We start from the raw sequence: 19,964 nt of genomic DNA, 5'->3' as shown, positions 1-19,964 counted from the left end.
TGTTAGGTGAGGAGATGGTAATATGGAAGGAAGTACATTCCAGAAGAAATACAACAACGTACAAAAAAGCCCAAAGACAAAAAGAGCCTGGTAGACGAGAGCAGTGAGAAATTCTATGAGGCTTGTTTTAGTTACCTAGTGCTTCTATAACAAAAGTACCACAAGTGGGTTGCTTTAAAAAATAAAAATTTATTTTCTCACAGTGTAGAGGCTAGAAGTCTGAATTCAGAGTGTGGCTCTCAGGGGATGTACTGCTTTGTCTATTTCAGCTTCTAGTAACTTGCAATCCTTGGAGTCCCTGGACTCATAGATTGAATGCATGAGTCGTCATGGGATAGCACCAGTCTTCCCCCATTTGTGCTTGCTTGTCTCTGTGTCTATGCTGCTCCTTATAACTCTGCAGTGATTAGGTTTAAGACACACCCTGCACTGATAGGGCATCACTAACATAGCAAAGAAAACAGACAGGATTACATTCACATGTATAGGGGTTGGTATTACAACATATATGTATTATTTTGGGGGGGTGGTAGGGAGAGGAGCACAGTTTAATCCATAACAGGCTATAGTACAAAATACGTATGACTGTGGAACAGATGGGTGGGGACGGAGAAGCAGGAAAGAGTGGATGACAGAAGAGAGATAGGCTGGATTTTCATTAATGACAAGGAGTCTGGCCTTCATTCTGTAGAAAGAAGGAAGACCAATGAGGTTTTTAGGCAGGCGAATGACATGTTAGATTTTTTAATTAGGGAGGACCAAGGTGGTGTAAGGACTGAGTGTTGACTGAATTACAGTCAGTGAGATCAGATTGGAAACATTTGTAATAACGCAGGCAAGACTGAGTAAAGGTCTGAATTACTGTAGGGGCAGTGGGTGAACAGGAGTCCCTGGGTGGTGCAAGTAGTTAAGCGCTTGGAGATTAACTGAAAGGTTGGAAAGGTTGGAGGCACAAGTTAACCCAGTGGTACCTCAGAAGAAAGGCCTGGCAATCTACTTCCAGGAACATCAGTCACTGAAAACCCTATGCAGCATAGTTCTCCTCTGACACACACGGGGTCACCATGAGTCAGAATTGACTTGATGACAACAGTTAACTGGTAGTGGAAGAGAAGGAAACAGATTCAAGGAAGTAGAGCCAATAGCATTTGGTGTCCCTTGGGGTGTGGAGAATGAGAAATAGGTAAGGATTCCGGTCACTCTAAAGCTTCCAGGTTAGGATACTAGGAATATGGTGATGCCAACTGCCTAAGCAAGGTTTATAAAGCCTGGTTTGAGTGTGGGAAGAAGGAAGAGATATTAATTTGTTTTGGCCAGGTTAAGTTTGAAATCTTTTGTGTCAGGTGGAGTTGTCCAACGGGCAGAGGGTTGCACCCATCTGCAGTTCAGGATGTGTTAGGGCCAGAAATAGAGAGTGAGTGACACTTTGGAAGAGAATGGACTCACCCAGGGGAGGCATAAGACAGGAGAAGGAAACTGAGCAAAGGGTTAACTTTAAATTTCTTCTGATAATGGGATAGCCTAGTTCTCATTACATTTTTAGAGTTATTTGATAGGTAGCTGTAGACTATCAACTGTCATTGCAATTTTATTAATGTTTTTGGGCAACCTTTTTAAAAATGCATTTTTGGCGGTAATGAGACTTGACCATCAAATGGACTGTAGTAAATGTCCAAATTTTCTTTTCAATTGACTGCTGTGGAACATTCATCTACCATTTGCTGAATCAAAGACACTTGAATAGAAAGAAAATGTTGTATTTTAAATACAGATTTAAAGGATCTATTAGTCATACTAAATTGAAGCCCTGTGGCACAGTGGTTAAGTTTTAGGCTGCTAACCAAAAGGTTGGTAATTCAAATCTACCACCTGCTTCTTGGAAACCCTATGGGGCAGTTCCACTCTGTCCTATAGGGTGGCTGTGAGTCGGAATCGACTTGACGGCAATGAGGTTTTTTCTTTTTTGGTACCAGTCATGCAGTATTTATACTGCCCCAAAGGTACTTGACATTTTATCGACTGCTCTGGCTTTAAAAAAAAAAAAAAAAAAAACCTCGTGGCTCAGTGGTTAAGAGCTACAGCTGCCAACCCAAAGGGCAGTTCCAATTCAACAGGCACTCCTTGGAAACTACGAGGCAGTTCCACCCTGTCCTTTAGGGTTGCTATGACTAGAAGTCAACAGGTTTGGTTTAGTTTAGTTATGGCTTTTTAGCAGCTGCTGTCCTGAAAGCTACTGCCATGTAAAAGGCTGATTAGCAGCTGGACAAGTTCACAACTAGTATTAAGCCTCGCCCCATATTTTTTAATTTGTTTTTTCTTTACCTTTTGACCTCCCTGTTTGGAAACCCTGGCGGCATAGTGGTTAAGTGCTACAGCTGCAAACCAAAGGGTCGGCAGTTTGAATCCGCCAGGCGGTCCTTGGAAACTCTATGGGGCAGTTCTACTCTGTCCTATAGGGTCACTATCAGTCGGAATTGACTACACGGCACTGAGCTTGGTTTTTGGTTTTTTTGTTGCCTGTTTTTTTCTCCACATTTGTATTTGAAAATATTCAAACTTACAGAAAAGTGGCAAGTACAATTCTATAAACATCTATAAGCCCTTAACCTAGCTTCACCGACTGTTAACATTTTACCATGTTTGCTTTATCTCATTCTGCTTTCTTGCGTTTTTATTTATTTATTTATTTATTTTGGGGGAAGTATTGAGATTGAGATTGAGCCATTTGCAAATGAGTTTCAGATATCTGACACTTTACCCGTAAATGCTTTTACTCCTTACTATTTGAGTGCCATTGGACTAGGCCTTTACCATGGACAAGCTATATATATTTATATTTATTAAAATGTGAGCTCATATTGCTATACAACACCACGAGGTTCTTTCTCTCCTCTCCTCGTTCCCTAATTTTGTCTTCTTTTTCCCACAGTGAGAATCCCCGTTCCAAGAACATCAATATATTGATTCATTTACTCAACTATAAAATGCACACAAAATAGATCTGAAATTGCTACACCAATACCACCACAAAAAACAGACTGACTAAAAGAAGTTCAAGACTTGATTGTGTTCTTTTTGTCCTTAGAATACATTTCATACAGAGTATACTGTGTTTAAAAGTTACTTGGATTAATTCTTTTTAACATTCTTTTTTTTTTTCTGTTTAGTGTTATCAGTTTGATACGCATTTACTTTCATTTGTTTCTGTTTGAATTTAATTTTAGCATTTTTCCATCTTTGTTGATTAATTTTATTGTTTGAATATGTAAAACATTAACATGATTCAAAAGTCAAAACTATATTTTATAAGTATTCTCAAGAAGATCTCATTCCCTTTCCTATACCTTCTACCCAGTTGCCACCTACCTCCTGTGGGAAGCAATTTTGGTATTTTCAGATTTATCCTTCCTGTGTTTCTTTTTGGAAACCCTGGTGGTGTAGTGGTTAATAGCTATGGCTGCTAACCAAAAGGCTGGCAGTTTGAATCCACCAGGTGCTCCTTGGAAACTCTGTGGAGTAGTTCTACTCTGTCCTAGAGGGTCGCTAAGGCAGAATCAACTTGATGGCAATGGGTATGTTCCTTAAAAGGAGCCCTGGTGGCTCAGTGGTTAAGTTGCTTGGCTGCTAACCAAAAGGTCAGCTGTTTGAACCCACCAGCCTCTCCGTGGGAGAAAGATGTGGCAGTCTGCTTTTGTAAAGATTACACCCTTGGAAACCCTGTATGCAGTGCTACTCTGTCATACAGGGTTGCTGAGAGTCAGAATCAACTCCATGGCAGTGGGGTACGTTTCTTTTTGCAACAGTAAGCAGATGTGAACATACATATACACATGCGTTCTTATTTCCTTTTTTTCTTACACAAAAGATAACATTCTATATATACTTTTTTCTTACCTTGCTTTCTCCGCTTAACAATACATCCTAGAAATTGCTCCATCCTGTTTCACAGAGATTTTCCTCATTTCTTTTCACAACTTCCTAGTACTCCATTGTTTCAATGTACCACAGTTATATCAACCAGCCTCCTATATATGGTCATGTAAGTGATTTAAACTACTTGTCATTGCAAATAATGATGAAATGAATATCCTTAGGTACATACTTTTTTATATCATTGGAGATGTATATTCAGGGCTAGGATTACTGCATCAAAATTTAAGTTTTGTTAGCTTTTGCCAAATTATCTTCCATAGCAATTGTACCATTTTACACTTCCACCAGCAATGTACCAGAATGTCTATTTCCCCACAGCCTCATCAACAAAGCATGTCGTCAAACATTTGTATTTTTTTTACCAATCTGATTGTTGAGAAACAGCACTTCTCTGATTACACATGAAGTTTAGCCTTTTTTTCTTCTTTTTGTAGCCTTTGTATAGCTCTTGTGTATGTGCGTGTGCTCGCATCCTGAGTTCAGAATTCATGAATCCTATCGCTGAATTAGATCTTAGGGATCCTAGAGATCCCTAAAATAGAATCTTATTTTCAAAATGAAACCAAGGCCCCTAAAACATGGGCAGTGGCAAAGATAAGACCAGAACCCAGATGCTCCTATTTCTAATTAGTTTTTCATTAAACCATTAATTTGAGCTTCATTCCTTTTTTTTAACAGGCCAAAGAAAAGACCTTTCCTGATTAAAGAGCATATTTGAAAAGTACCTAGAAAAGTACCTGCCACATAGGAGGCACTCAGGAAATAATTTTTGAACTATATAGCAATATTAATCAAATTTGAAATTGAGTGTAAATGGTACTTTCAAAACACTTTAAATATGATCTCTAAGTGCTTTCGTCAAAGTTGTTACTTAAGAAAAGGTATATGGCACCACTTGGGTGCCATCTAATTGTCATTTTAGAAATTCAACCAATGGGCAGTTTTATAAATAATCACAAGGGAATTAAAAAATAGCTTTACAATTTCAGAATGGGTTCAAAAGTTTATATGTCTGATATTAATTATACTCACTGTTTTTAAAGAATATGTTAGTCTGTTTTATTTTAAGCACAATACCTTTATCAAGTTTTACTTGCTAATTTTCCTTGTGTGCTTCAGCAAGGCAATTGATGCAACACTTTCTAAAACTTTAGGTTGTTTTCGTGGACTCAAGAATGAAGCCAATTGTGCCCAAGTCTGTTTAGTGTATGGTCATGCATATGTCTGAGATAGTGACTATGTTATTTTTTTAGGCAGTGGTCGAAGCCAAGAAGTTAATTCTGGGAGGACTTGAAAAACCAGAGAAAAAGGAGGACACCATGATGCACCTGCTGGCTCTGAAGAATGCCCTCCTTCCAGAAGGCATCCCCCTGCTTCTGAAGTACGCAGAGGCAGGAGAGGGGCCAGTCAGCCACCTTGCTACCACCACTCTCCAGAGATACGATGTCCCTTTCATAACTGATGAGGTAAAATCCCCAAGAATATTTGCAACGTTGTTGTGGTGGTTGTTAGTTGCATCCAGTGGATTCTGACATCATGTATATCAAAGTAGAACTGGCCTTCAGGGTTTTCAAAGCTGTGACCTTTTGGAAGCAGATTGTCAAGCTTTTCCTTCCTAGGCACCTCTGGGTAGGTTCAAACCATCAAACTCTTGGCTAGTGGTCGATTACTTAACCGTTTGAGCCACCAAAGGACCTAAACATGTAGAAGGAGAAGGCACACCAATGCTTAACTGCCTCAGTCCACAAGTAACACACACTGATTCTCTGCACAGTCCGTTAACCAGAACTAGTCCATGAAGAACAATGCAATTGCAAAGCGACCTGGGAAATGTAGGAGCACACACATATTTTTATGAACAATCACAGTATCTGCTGCAATGTAAATTCTAAAAATCTAAATGTGCACTAACTGAGCTTGAACACCTTATGAACAGGTGAAGAAGACTTTGAACAGGATATACCACCAGAACCGTAAAGTCCATGAGAAGACTGTGCGTACTGCTGCGGCTGCCATCATTTTAAATAACAACCCATCCTACATGGAAGTAAAAAACCTCTTGCTTTCTATTGGGGAGCTTCCCAAGGAAATGAGCAAATACATGCTCACCGTTGTCCATGACATCATACGTTTTGAAATGCCTGCAAGGTAATGAAATGGGGGACACGCCTCTCGGCTTATTTAAGCTTATGTCTGTATTGCTGGGGTACATGTGTGACTAATAATAAGTGTGTGGTTGTTGTGCTGGGTTATGTTGCATAAAACTAAAGAGTTTGCCCAGTTTCCCGTAAGAGAACTATTTAGAGAGCCAGATAAAACAACTTTACTTTAAAAATAAATGAACAAACACGAACTTTACTTTGGCCCTATAATTTAGAAATTATCCTTTTTACTGTGAGTATTCTGTTCAATATGGTAAAGATATATTGCCAAGTGTTAGTAATGTTTAAAAAATGGGACTATTTTTATAGATAGCAGAATAAAATGACCTAAGTCCTCATCAAATAGCCTTTCCCCTTAACTTTCCAAATTTTAAGGATCTTTGAAGCCTCATTTATCACCGATCAAATGAATTTACCATTTAAGTTTAAAATCTTAGGAGTGGTCCATATTTTAAGACTATTTAAGATACGAAGAGAGAGATCGGTAGATTTCATTGCCCTCAGTTACTCTCAGTGGATTCATCTTTCTTCTAGTTCCCCAGTCTCTCCTTGCCCAATTCACTGATGTCGGTCTTCAATGTGATTTCCTTAAAACTGTCTGCTATTCCTCACTGCAATCAGAGAGCCAGAAAAACAATTTGTTTCCCCTGAGTTACATCCAGAACAAATTTGCATCAAATTTGAGCATACCCAGTAGAAAAGGAAACCAGAGATGGAGGGAGGGTGGAGAGTAGATAAAGGGAAAGAAATGAGAAAAGAGGGCAATTAAAGATTGAAAGAAAGGGAAACAAGGAACAAGAGGATGGAAGGAACAAGACACAAGCAGATGAGTAGAACCAGGAAAACAACAGGACAAAAAGAGGAAAGGAGGAGTTGGAGAAGGAGGGAGAAAAGAAACTAAGCCTGTCCGGATCCATGTATTTCTAGTTGAATGAATTTGAGCTCTCCTGTTTCCTTGTTGCCTTTGTGAGACTCTGTGGTGTATTTATTGCTTTTGTTTTTTGAATCTGGATTCAGGGAAGGTTAAAAAGGTGGCAGTGGGCTAGGGGCACCCTAGGAAATGTGAGGAAGTAAGCACAAACATTGCAGATCCAAGTCTCAGAACCAAAGATATTAGAGTTGGAGATACATTAAAGGTAACCTCACTTGGTGTATGTCTCCAGTGTAGGGCTCTACTCTGCTGGCAGGAGGTTGTCCATATTTTGCTAGCACTTCTCCAGTGGCAGGAAGCATACCACCTCTGAGGCAACTTGTATCATTGTTCAGACACTGTAATCATTACTTCTTTGTATAAACTGAAATCTTCTCCATAACTTCTGCCCATTGTCTCTGGTTTTATCCTTGGAGCAAGGCAAAATACATCTAATCTTTCTTCCATCCACTCCAAGGCTCTTTAAATATTTTCTTCCTTCCAAGCTGAAATCTTATAACTAGTGATTTTGGGGGGAGGAGGGGAACAATAAGGTTACCATTTCTTCCCTCTCAATAATTTTCTACCTCAGACCTAGATCTAGACTTATTTGGTTGATTAGTTTGATATTTTTGCTATGTGGTCATAATTTTATTATTATTGAAATAATTAGTATTAAAAAAAATTAGTATTAAGTAGTCAGAAATAGAAAGATCTCCACACTAATTAGGTAGATAAAATAGAGGCACGGGCAAAAATTATGACTGTCTATAGAGGAGATAGATTCATATATGGGTTTTTGTTGTTCTTAGCTGCTGCCTATGGGCCCCCAACTCATGGCAACACCATGCACAACAGAACAAAATGCTGCCCAGTCCTGCACCATCCCCATGATTAGTTGTTGATCAGACCCTTGTGATCCATAGAGTTTCCACTGGCTGATTCTCAGAAGTAGATTGCCAAGTCTTTCTTCCATATGAGTTTTAGTGAGTTGTTTATTTGAAAACTACATAAATACAGAGGAAATCCTTGAAAATTTATTCTTATATATCATTAGCCAGTGATAATATTAGAGGGCATAGAAAAACATTTAAAGAAATATTGTACAACCTCCCCACTTTGGTACAGCTTTCCTTAAAAGCATGTAGTATTTAACAACAGGACCATGATGATTCAAATAAAATATCTCTGCTACTCCTGGTGTGCGTCCACCGGTCAGCTGAAGCCATATTATAGCGGGGCACCCCTGCCTTGTTTTCATTTTGATACCACACTAAATTCCAGATAACTAAGGAATGAAGGGGAAAGCCCTGATCTTGAAGCTCTCCAGCTGGCGCTTTCCCCCATCGTGGTGTGGCATGAGGAAAATTTGGCTCCCTTTTTTTTTTCCACTGAGGATTTGGTATTTTTCCAAATCTGACTTGGGAAACAGTCATTACAATGAATGTGCAGCTTTTTCTTTTTATATGTTACAGCAAAATGGTCCGTCGAGTTCTGAAGGAAATGGTTGTTCACAATTATGACCGTTTCTCTAAGAGTGGATCCTCTTCTGCCTATACTGGCTACATAGCACGTATGTAACCCAAAAAGGGATTCTGCCTCCATGACCCAACCCAAATTGGTACTGTTGGAGCTCGTACTAAGTTATAGTTGTTGATTTTGTTGTCATTAGGTGATCCCTACTCAGCATCCATGTACAGCCTTGATATTCTTTACTCTGGTTCTGGTATTCTAAGGAGAAGCAACCTGAACATCTTTCAGTACATTGGGAAGGCTCATCTTCAAGCTAGCCAGGTAACTCATTTTCCCTGAAGTTTGTTTTAATAAAGTATGTAGGAAACTTGTTGTTGCTAAGTGCCACAAGTTGTTTTCGACTCGTAGTGACCCCATATGACAGAGTAGAACTGCCCCATTGAGTTTTCTTGGTGTAATCTTTATGGGAGCAGATCGCCAGGTCTTTCTCCTGAGAAGCCACTGGGTGTGTTCAAACAGCCAGCCTTTGGGTAGCAGCTGATCTTGTTACTGTTTGTGCCACCAGGGCCCCTTATATAAGAAATTAGTCAGGTAAAATAAAATATATAAAAAAATTTTTTTTTTTTTTATAAAATGTATACTGATGATAAGCACTATAAAATGGAGAAGTTTATGATGCCTTCTATCGTACCTCACCAGTCTTAGTCAGAGCTCTCTAGAGAAACAGAACCAGTGAGATATATAGATCTCTCAGTCTTTTCTCTCCTTATCTCCCTAAAGAGAGTAATTTATTTTAATGTATTGGCTCATTATGAGGGGCTGGCAAGTCCAAGATCTGTAGGTTGGGTGACAGACTGGGGATTTGTGCAGTCTTGTGTCCCAAAATCTGTAGATCAGGTCACAGGAAGAATGAAGAGTGAAGACTTTGTCCAAATGTGTACTGGTAGTCTGGAGGTGGAATATACCGTAAAGAACACTCCCTTTTTGCTCTTAAGGTCTTCAACTGATTGGATGAGGCCCACCCACATTATGGAGGGTGATCTGCTTTACGTAATTTACATCAATTGACTTAACCACATGCAACTACTTTATAACAGCATCTAGACTAGTTATGGACTGAGCAGCTGGGCACCATTCCCTAGCCAAGTTGACATACAGAATTAACTGTCAGATCATCTATGATTCCATCATGGTTTATAGTCTCAGAGAAAGTTTCAAATATGAACTTGAAACCTAATAAATTTAATTCACTGGACTTGCCAAACATACATTTGTCTTTTCAAAGGTACACATATTCAAAACATTGAATTTGTGCCAGTATTCCTCACATAGATTGTACATAATATTTTATTTTATTTTATTCTCACATATATTCCTTAGAACCCCAGGTATTTAATTCTAGAATATGTTTTCCTTCTCTGGGTATTCCTGTGAAGAGATTGAGACTCTCAATAACGAAAACCTTCAAAATAGAATATGGCTCTTTGAAGAGTCAATCTGTATATTTTTTTTTTCTAATACTGCTAGAAAAGAAAAGAAGTACAGACCTTTGACAAATGGCTGACTTCAATCCCTTTAGTTTTATCCAAAGTTAGGTGATAATCTATAAAGACTTCCTATTCATGAAACATACTACCTTTGTAGTTTTTATGCTTATTGAATTATAATCTTGTAAATAAGGTTATACATAAGCTCTAAAAATGATCCAGTGCTATGTAATTAGAGTCCTTAGCCATATTACATGCCTCTACCCTTTGGTAGGACCATAGTCACAATACTATGCAGTTCTGTCTTGAGGAATCAGCATCTGTTTTCTGATATGCACTCTAGAATGCAAAACACCCATTGGTTAAGGGGCTGGGTATGGAGGACAGAAAATATGTAGGATTCCTATGTATGGTAGTGATCAGGGTGTGAGCCCCCTCATGGAGTTCATCATCTTTTTGTTTTTAACTAGAGAGAGAAAAGTTTGACACAGAATGGTGTGATTCATAGCCTAAAGAGTTCCGTACTCTCTGACATAAGTGAACTTCAGGTCCTCCCATTCCAATACCTCCTCATTCCTTTTTTTGAGGTTCTACAAAAATATCCTTTGGGTTTGGGCTTGAACATTTGATCCTTAGGCCTAGATCCAGGCTTCGTGCACACAAGCTCAGTGTGGTGAGAATTGCACTTAAATGGCTTGATTGATTTCCTGCCTTCCCTGGTCCATTTTATGACAGTCCTGGAGAGACTAAGAGTCTCGAGGATGACATAATAAAATGGAAAAATACATGGGCTTTGGAGTCAGACAGAAGCGGTTTGGATCCTACCTCTGCTGTTTACTAGTTGGGTGAACTTGAGCCTTTGTTTCCTCATCTGCAAAATGGAGAAAATCATTTTGTTCCTCAAAGAATGTTTGTGAGGATTAAATGGAGAAAGCCTCTTCACTTTATGTTTTTATTTTCCTAGATCCTTCAGATATTTGCATTTGTGACCCCTAGGGAAGTTCTAGCTGTAGCTCAGAACCTCACTCTCAAGTACCATGGCTTGTGTTTTATATGTTATATTGATTTCTCCCTAGGTTGTCATTGAAGCTCAAGGCCTGGAGGCCTTAATTGCAGCCACTCCTGATGAGGGGGAGGAGAACCTTGACTCCTATGCTGGCCTGTCAGCCATCCTCTTTGATGTTCAGCTTAGACCTGTCACTTTTTTCAATGGATACAGTGATTTGATGTCCAAAATGCTATCAGTATCTGGAGACCCTGTCAGTGTGGTGAAAGGACTTATTCTGCTAATAGATCATTCCCAGGTAATTTATTCATTCTGCAAGTATTAATTGAGTCCCTGCAATATGCCAGGCACATTCTAAATGTGCTTTATGCTTGGGGGATACAAGATGAAGTTTTGGCCACCTCAAAGCTCATGTTCTGATCATTCAGCCCTCCTGATATTGTTGCCCTTCCTTCCTTTTCTCCTTTGCTATAGGTAAGCCCTGGTGGTGTAGTGGTTAAGTGCTACAGCTGCTAACCAAAAGCTCACCAGTTCGAATCCAGCAGGCGCTCCTTGGAAACTCTGTAGGGCAGTTCTACTCTGTCCTGTAGGGTCGCTATGAGTCAGAATCGACTCAACGGCAGTGGATTTGGTTTTGGGGTTATAGGTGAACGAGGTTTTCTTTTGCATTTATTAGCTAATTAAGGGCTCTGCTCACTGTTGAGGCAAAAGAGAAAATACTGATGCTGATAGAAGCAAGCAATTATGGAGAGAATGGCCTAGGATATAAAAGAGAGCAGAAATGGTATTGCCTGACTATTGCTGTTAGCTGCCATCAAGTCAGCTCCCAACTCATGGTAATCCCATGCACAGCAGAACAAAATGCTGCCCAGTCCTGTGCCATCCCTGTGATCAGTTGCAGATTGGACTGCTGCAACCTGCAGGGTTTTCACTGGCTGAATTTTGGAAGTATGTGGCCAGACCTTTCTTCCTAGTCCATCTTTGTCTGAAAGTGCCACTGAAATCTGTTCAGCATCATGGCATCATAAAGCCTCCACTGACAGACAGATTGTAGCTGTGCTTAAGGTACATTGGCTGGAAATCGAATCTGCATCTTCCACATGTAAGTTGAGAATTCTACCATTGAACTATCACTGCCCCCTCAGCATTACCTTCCAACCAAAAAACCAAACCCATTGCAGTTGAGTCGATTCTTACTCATAGCAAACATATAAGACAAAGTAGAATTGCCCCATAGGGTTTCCAAGGCTATAAATCCTTATGGAAGCAGCCTGCCACATTTTCTCCCAAGAAGCAGCTGGTGGGCTTGAACCGCAGACATATAGATTAGCCATTGAGCACTTTAACCACTGTACCACCAAGGCTCCAGCATTGTCTTAGATGATATTTATCCTGAAGGCAGAAGCTGAACTAGATGCTGTCGTAAATTACTGATAATATTTATAATGGCAATGGTGATGAAGATCTGTATTTGTATCATTTTGATCCCTGCCAAATTAGTAGAGGCACAAGCAGCCATTGACACCAGGCACATGTTTCGTGGAGACTCTTGTCTCAAAAGTCTAATGTTCACAGAATCTTGGAATGGCTCTTTCATTCTTAGAGAATAAGAGTATTTTCATTCAGAATGTTTTTTTAATTTTCCTTGGCCCCAAATCTTAAAACAGTGTGCCAAAATCTGACAATACTATCTCCTTCGCAGTAATATTTAAGTGACCAAGATACTATGGGGTGGAATGGTCTGATTGGATTTTCTGAGAAACAGAAGGGGGTTAATCAGACTATCCTTTGGGTTTAAGTTTGAACATTTGCTCCTGAAAATCTTTTTCTTTATAATAGCTTGATTTATTTTGTATTTTACTAAGCACAGCAGTACGAAAAAAAAAATTTGCTAAATAAGGATCTTATGGGAAATCAAAATTATTGCTGTGTGCTCTAAATCATATTTAAGATATTGAAGATATAAAGTAGATTGTATTTAAAATTTCAAACTCCAAGAAATACTTGGGAGATTTGCATTTGTGGTTCAATGAATGCAAGGGGAAATAGCATTTATTAAACCACAAACCACAGACTCATAGGTTTGAATTTTGCCTCTACTACGTCCTTGCTGTGTGATCTTGGGCAGTTACCTAATAGCCTTAAACCACAATTTCCTGCTAATAAAGTGAGGCATTTGGAACAGATGATCCAGAGATTCTACCAGCTTTGTTGTTCTTTGCCAGATAATTTGAGAATTTTAATTTATTAAGTTTTAGTTATAAAATCATAAACTTTAAGAACTGAGAGAGACTTTAGATATCAGATTTTAATACAACTCCTCCAAAATGCCATTAACTGAACCAAACCCACTGCTATGGTGTTGATTCTGACTCATAGCAACCCTATATAACAGAGTAGAACTGCCTCCTAGGGTTTCTAAAGCTGTGATTTTTACGGAAGCCAACTGCCACATCTTTCTTCTGTGGAGTGGCTGGTGGGTCCGAACCACTGACCTTTCAGTTAGCAGCCAAGCACTTTAACCACTGTACCACCAGGACTCCTTAAAACAACATTAAAAAAAAAACAAAAACCAAACCCAGTGCCATGGAGTCGATTCTGACTCATAGCGACCCTATTGAACAGAGTAGAACTGCCCCATAGAGTTTCCAAGGAGTGCCTGGTGGATTTGAACTGCCGACCCTTTGGTTAGCAGCTGTAGCACTTAACCACTACGCCACCAGGGTTTCCAAAAACAACATTAGTTGGAGATAAATAGTGTGAATTACTTATCTTTATTATTCCTCATATCGGTTGAAGATAGCTGTATAAAAGAAAATACCTAGTTTAGAGTGGCTTAACCAAATGGTTTTGTATTTATTATGTAATTGAAGTAGGTAGTCCATGGCTGATATGGAACCTTAAGATATCATAGAGATCTAGGCTATTTTTCCTTGAGCTCAGCCATCCTTAGTTGTGGCTTTTGTCTTTATGCTTTTCACTTCCATGGTTATAAAATGGCTGCTCCATTTCCAGCACTACTTCCTCTTACAGGAAGTAAGAAAGGAAGGACAAAAGGCGGTAGAGTCTGCCTACTTTTTAAGAGCTTTCTTGGAAGCCCTGCCTAGAATATTATTGACAAGAACTCTGTCATATGGAATATCCTAGTTGCAAGAGAAGCTGGTAAATAAAGTTTTTGAATGAATATTTTGACACTGAACAAAACTGTTTCTGCTAACATGTGTGAAGAGACAAATGGACAACCAGTACTGACTGTCATATCCCTTAATCCTTAGGGTTACACATGAAAAAAAGTTAGATTACAACAGAATTTTACATTACAAATTTCATCTCTAATAAGATGCATTCTTAATGAAAGAATCCTCTAAAAAGGCATAAGAGTGCTGAGGAAGTGATCCAGATTTTAAGATACAGGGATAATAACAGGTCAAACCCACTTGTATGCAAGGAGCTGCCTATTAGCAGTGCCTGATGACCTGAATCTAAGTGTAAAACTCTATGCAGACATATGTAGTAATCTAGATCAAGGTCAGCAGATGTTTTCTGGAAAGGGCTAGAAAGTAGGTATTTTAGGCTTTGTGGGCCATATGGTCTCTGCCGCACCTACTCAACTCTGCTGTTACAGTGTGCATGCAGCCATCAGCAATACATTAACAAATGAGTGTGGCTGTGTTTCAATAAAATTTTATTTACCAAAACAGCCAGTGGGCCAGATTCACCTGCAGGCCGTAGTTTGCTAACTCCTGATCTAGATTATCTGGAAGGGCTTTTCTATTCAGTAAACTAGGGCACCCAAGGCATATTCTAAGAGAAAAATTATTCCCCAGCTATTAAACATAACCCAATGTCTGAGTGTTTCAGGTTGGGATATTTGACAGATCTGGGGTTATTATATAAATAATCTGTTTGAGGCCCCCTGGCTCTGCAGAGCACTCCAATAATGCCATCCCAGCTTCAGAGGCACATACCACTCTAGGTCAAGTGCTGACACTGAAGGAAATTTTGGCAGTGGGTGGCCTGTCACTCAAAGCCGCCAGGGCAGATGGAATTACTCTGTGCTCACACTCACTCTTCGGCTAATTGGATTTACTCTTCAGAGGATGGTGTCTGTTAAAGTCAGCTTAATAAGGGGATTCTCTTTAGCCAGCAAATAACATATTTTCCTGAATGGAAGCAATGGGATGAGTTGTCAAAATATCAGTATTTGAGTTGTAAGAAGCACCTTTAGGACCAAAGGTAAAAGATCAAGGGGGTCTAGATACAAATACAAAGTTCCAATATCTTGTTCCTCTAGTTCATAGGCGAGAATTTGAATAAATATGCATTCCAGGTCAAACAAGGACATAAACCTTTGCTCTACGTTTTTTGCACTGTTTCTAAGAACAGACTCCCTTGCACACCAGGAGATGAGAGTGAGTTATGAATTCTTAACAGCTGTGTTATTGTAATAGAAAAATACCCACCCTGGAGGAAGCCTGAGTTTTCATTCTGGCTCCATGTGTAGCTTCCGAACCCAACTTTTTCTTTCAATTTGAAGATATAATGCATACCATGGAAGACTGGTATGGGAATTAAATGAGATACCAAATATAAAGATTTTGGCACACAGTGGGTACTCCAGAACTGTTAGTTGCAGTTATTTTTTACCCCTCAAAATCAGAATCACAGCACTATGTGGTTTAGTTTCTTTAGCAAAGAAAACCATGGTTTGTCCTTCTAGGGGGCCAGTGGAAAATTCCTCCATGACCACATGTAAGAGCTTTTCCACAGCCCCTTTGCATGAGAGAGATGGAGTCTTTCCAGAATCCCAAGCCACTTCTCAAAACCCACACTGCACTGGAAATTCTCTCTCCCCACAAAAGGCAGATTATCTAATAGCCATGAAATATTCTTTTCCATGACACTTAGTGTGTTTTGACTTCCATCTAACGTACGGTCAGTGGGAAGGCCAAGTTCCTCATCACAGACTTCTGCTGGGTGGTCTAACAAGACTGTGATTTTCAAACTTGGGAAGAAAGGAACATGTCCAAAGAAAGGAATACTCTAAGCCAGGGCATACAATAGGGCCTCTTTGGGAACAATCACAATTACAACACAAATGCAGAGCTCTTGTATCTTGGCCTATAATTCATAGGCATGAGTTAAAATTTGGGCATAATAATTGTGGTTTTCTCAGGATAATTTGTGTTCCTTCACATTATTACTAATGATGCATGAGACAAGTATTACATTGTAACCCCACTACATTTTGTTCTAGATTGAATGTAGCTTTAAGGGTCCTTGGGCTCTGGTGGCACAGTGGTTGAGAGTTCAGCTGCTAACCAAAAGGTGGACACTTTAAATCCACCAGCCACTCCTTGAAAACCCTATGGGGCATTTCTACTCTGTCCCATAGGGTCACTATGAGTTGGAATCAACTTCACAACAACGACTTTGGTTTTTGTTTTTTGGGGCTATCTCCTAGAGTGCTCTTATTGCACCAAGATTCTCATGCCTTCAGTTGTATCTTTCAAGCTGAAATTAAGCTTATGGCACAATCATAGTTTTTTATTACACCCAGGGCTGGATTACCCAATAAGCAAGGTACACACGGGCCCAACTGTGTCTTCCCACCAATCTGCAGTGCACAATTTCACCTGTTCCCTACCATGTCAAAGATGTGGTGAGACCCATGTGAAATTGCTCACCACAGATTACCAAGTAAATACAATTAAGCCCATGCGTACCTTGCTCAACATACTCTGGTGCATACTGTCATTATTGGTTAATCCACCCCTGATTACACCTGATAGGAAACTTAGACCTTTGATTAAAATTTCCTGCCACAAGTTTTGGAAAGTAGAGAAAATTCACAGCTATCAACACTATCCTTTCTGGTTGGTGAAATCACAGCATTTATAGTTGGGGAGATTGTGACTTGTTTAGTCTGAGTAGGGCAGTTGCATAAAGAAATTAGTCATGCTGCCAGTTGCCATGAATTTAAGGTTTTGGGAAGAATATTAAAATTAAGGATACTGAGCCTTCCTCCCAGAACCATTATCACTTCCAACACTGTCCCCACGCAATCTGATTCTAATCCAGGGAAAAAGTTTTCAGCCAACATCACCCTGGCCAATGTACACTGAAAATGCAAGATTTAAAGACTAAATGCAGGCAAAGAAATGGGTTTTAGATAACCACAAAATTGCTCACCGTAGACTATGTTTGTAAATGATTACTGTCCCTCTGAAAAATGCTGTTGAGTTCTCGTTGGACTTGACGGTTAATTTGATGTCATTTCAAATGTCAAACAGCAGGGTGTTAAGGCTTAATTAATTTACCTTACCTTACTTTCCTAGTTTGAACTAAACAATTCCTGGAGCTTTTAAATTATGCCAGCAGTTTCTATCCTGCCTTTTATTTTAGGATACAGTTGTCTATATTTAATACAGCACCTAACTGGAGAAGCGGTGAAAGGGAGTTTATTAAAACAGACTGCTAGGAACCCTCCCTCAGAGTTTCTGACTCAGTGGGTCTGGGTGAGGAGAGGCAAGTATTTGCATATATGACAGATTCCCAGTTTGGGGATCACACTTTGAGAACCATTGCCCCTTCCAAAATCAGGCAATGACTGAAGAGAAAACTCCTTTTTCAATTGGCACTTCACTTCTCTATAATTTTAACTGACAAATAATTTAGCAAATCAGCACAGTCTGCTTCCAGTAATCAAGATTGTTGTTGTTGTCAGCTGCCATCAAGATTAGGACGGGGTCTTTCCAAGGCTCTAACATCAAAATGGAAACCCTGGTGGTGTAATGGTTAACTGCTACGGCTGCTAATCAAAAGGTCAGCAGTTCAAATCTGCCAGGTGCTCCTTGGAAACTCTATGGGGTAGTTCTACTCTGACCTAAGGCTCACTATGAGTCAGAATCGACTTGATGGCAACGGGTTTTTTTCTTTTTAATGAGTAACATCAAAACAACTCAAATCATATTATCTTCAGCAGGAGGTTGAATGTGCCTTTGGAAAGGGGGTTGGCTAACTAGTGTTGCTGCTGCTAATTGTTATTATTATTATTGCTTCTAGGAGATTCAATTGCAATCTGGACTAAAGGCCAACACAGAAGTTCAGGGTGGTCTAGCTATTGATATTTCAGGTTCAATGGAGTTTAGTCTGTGGTACCGTGAGTCCAAAACACGGGTGAAAAATCGGTAAGCATTATACGTACAATACTCTATACAAAGAGCTGCAGCAATATATATTGGAATTTTTTTTTTTAACTGTTTCCTTTCTTTTTTATTGTGCTTTGGGTGAAAGTTTACATCTCAAGTTAATTTCTCATTCAAAAATTTATACACATTGTTTTGTGACATAAGTTGTAATCTCCACAATGTGACAGCACACCCTCCTTTCCACCCCAGGTTCCCTGTGTCCATTCATCCCATTACTGTCCCTTCCTGCCTTCTCATCCTGGTTTTGGACAGGAGCTGCCCATTTGGTCTCCTATATCTAATTGAACTAAGAAGCACATTCCTCATGTGTCATGTGTATTATTTTTTGTTTTATAGTCCTGTCTCATCTTTGAAGAGTGGGCTCCAGAAATGGTTTCAGTTCTGGGATAACAGTGCATCCTGTATTAGAAAGTTTTTTCACATTCTGACTTTTCAAAATCTATGCTTTTTATTTGTAATCATTAAATTGTAGGATTAAAAGTGACCATAAGAAGTCATTCTATCCATAGCTTCCTATGGGCTGGACAGTACCTATTAGAGTTCAGAGAGCCGAGAGTCTTCTTGCTCTTAAAGACATGACAGACTGCACACCCCGCCAGTGAGGGGTTCCTCTCCTCTTGATATTGTACTTTAGTAGTTGTCAATGCTGTCAGGGAATTTTACATTGAAGCCAACTTTTTGCTTATTCCTATTGTTGGAGTTTAAAACCTTGCCTCTTGTGCTGTCTTCAGTGGAGGAAAAAAAAAGACAATTGCTTCTGTGCAGAAGCTTAGTCTTAAATATTAGAAGTCCTTAAGTTTTCATCAACATTTCTTTTTCTAAACAAAGTGTTCTCAGGTCCTTTCATTTTTCCTCATCTATGACATCAAGGACATCATACATGAAGAAAGCAAGAGGCCACTGAAAAGACAGGAAAGAAAGAAAAGACCAAGGTGGATGTCGGAGGAGACTCTGAAACTTGCTTGCGAACGTTGAGCAGCTAAAACAAAAGGAAGAATTGATGAAGTAAAAGAACTGAACATAAGATTTCAAAGGGTGGTTTAAGAAGACAAAGTAAAGTATTATAATGACATGTGCAAAGAGCTGAAAATGGAAAACCAAAAAGGAAGAACATGCCCAGTGTTTCTCAAGCAGAAAGAACTGAAGAAAAAATTCAAGCCTCGAGTTGCGATAGTGAAGGATTCTATGGGGAAAATATTAAACGATGCAGAAAGCATCAAAAGAAGATGGAAGGAATACACAGGGTCATTATACCAAAAAGAATTAGTCGATGTTCAAACATTCCAAGAGGTAGCATATGATCAGGAACCAATGGTACTGAAGAAAGAAGTCCAAGCTGCTCTGAAAGCATTGATAAAAAACAAGGCTCCAGGAATTGATGGAATATAAATTGAGATGTTTCAACAAATGGATGCAGTGCCGGAGGTGCTCATTCATCTATGCCAAGAAATATGGAAGACACCTTCCTAGCCAACTGACTGGAAGAGATCCATACTTATGCCTATTCCCAAGAAAGGTGATTCAACGAAATGTGGAAATTATAGAACAATATCATACGCAAGCAAAATTTTGCTGAAGATCCTTCAAAAATGGCTGCATCCAAAAAGAAGAAAAGGCCAAAATCAAAGAATTATCCCTACAACTTGGACAAATAGAAAGAGAGCAACAAAAGAAACCCACAGGCACCAGAAGAAAGCAAATAATAAAAATTAGAGCTGAACTAAATGAAATAGAAAACAGAAAAACAATTGAAAGAATTAACAAGACCAAAAGCTGGTTTTT

The 19,964-nt window shown here is 39.3% G+C and overlaps 1 protein-coding gene across 1 annotated transcript in view; it reads left to right on the top strand.

Moving 5' to 3' along the window:
- MTTP (microsomal triglyceride transfer protein) overlaps positions 1-19,964 on the top strand; it is a 65,933-nt gene that overhangs the window by 36,301 nt on the left and 9,668 nt on the right. The window contains exons 11-16 of the mRNA XM_049885650.1: positions 5,187-5,399; positions 5,870-6,081; positions 8,481-8,578; positions 8,678-8,799; positions 11,042-11,269; positions 18,037-18,161. Coding sequence (XP_049741607.1) covers positions 5,187-5,399; positions 5,870-6,081; positions 8,481-8,578; positions 8,678-8,799; positions 11,042-11,269; positions 18,037-18,161 — 998 coding nt within the window. The remainder of the gene's footprint in view (positions 1-5,186; positions 5,400-5,869; positions 6,082-8,480; positions 8,579-8,677; positions 8,800-11,041; positions 11,270-18,036; positions 18,162-19,964) is intronic.

This window comes from Elephas maximus, chromosome 5 (genome assembly GCF_024166365.1).
Source record: "Elephas maximus indicus isolate mEleMax1 chromosome 5, mEleMax1 primary haplotype, whole genome shotgun sequence".
In the NCBI taxonomy this organism is placed as follows: Eukaryota; Metazoa; Chordata; class Mammalia; order Proboscidea; family Elephantidae; genus Elephas; species Elephas maximus.
Note: the sequence above shows the minus strand (reverse complement) of the source record. Positions and strands in the feature narration are given on the sequence as shown.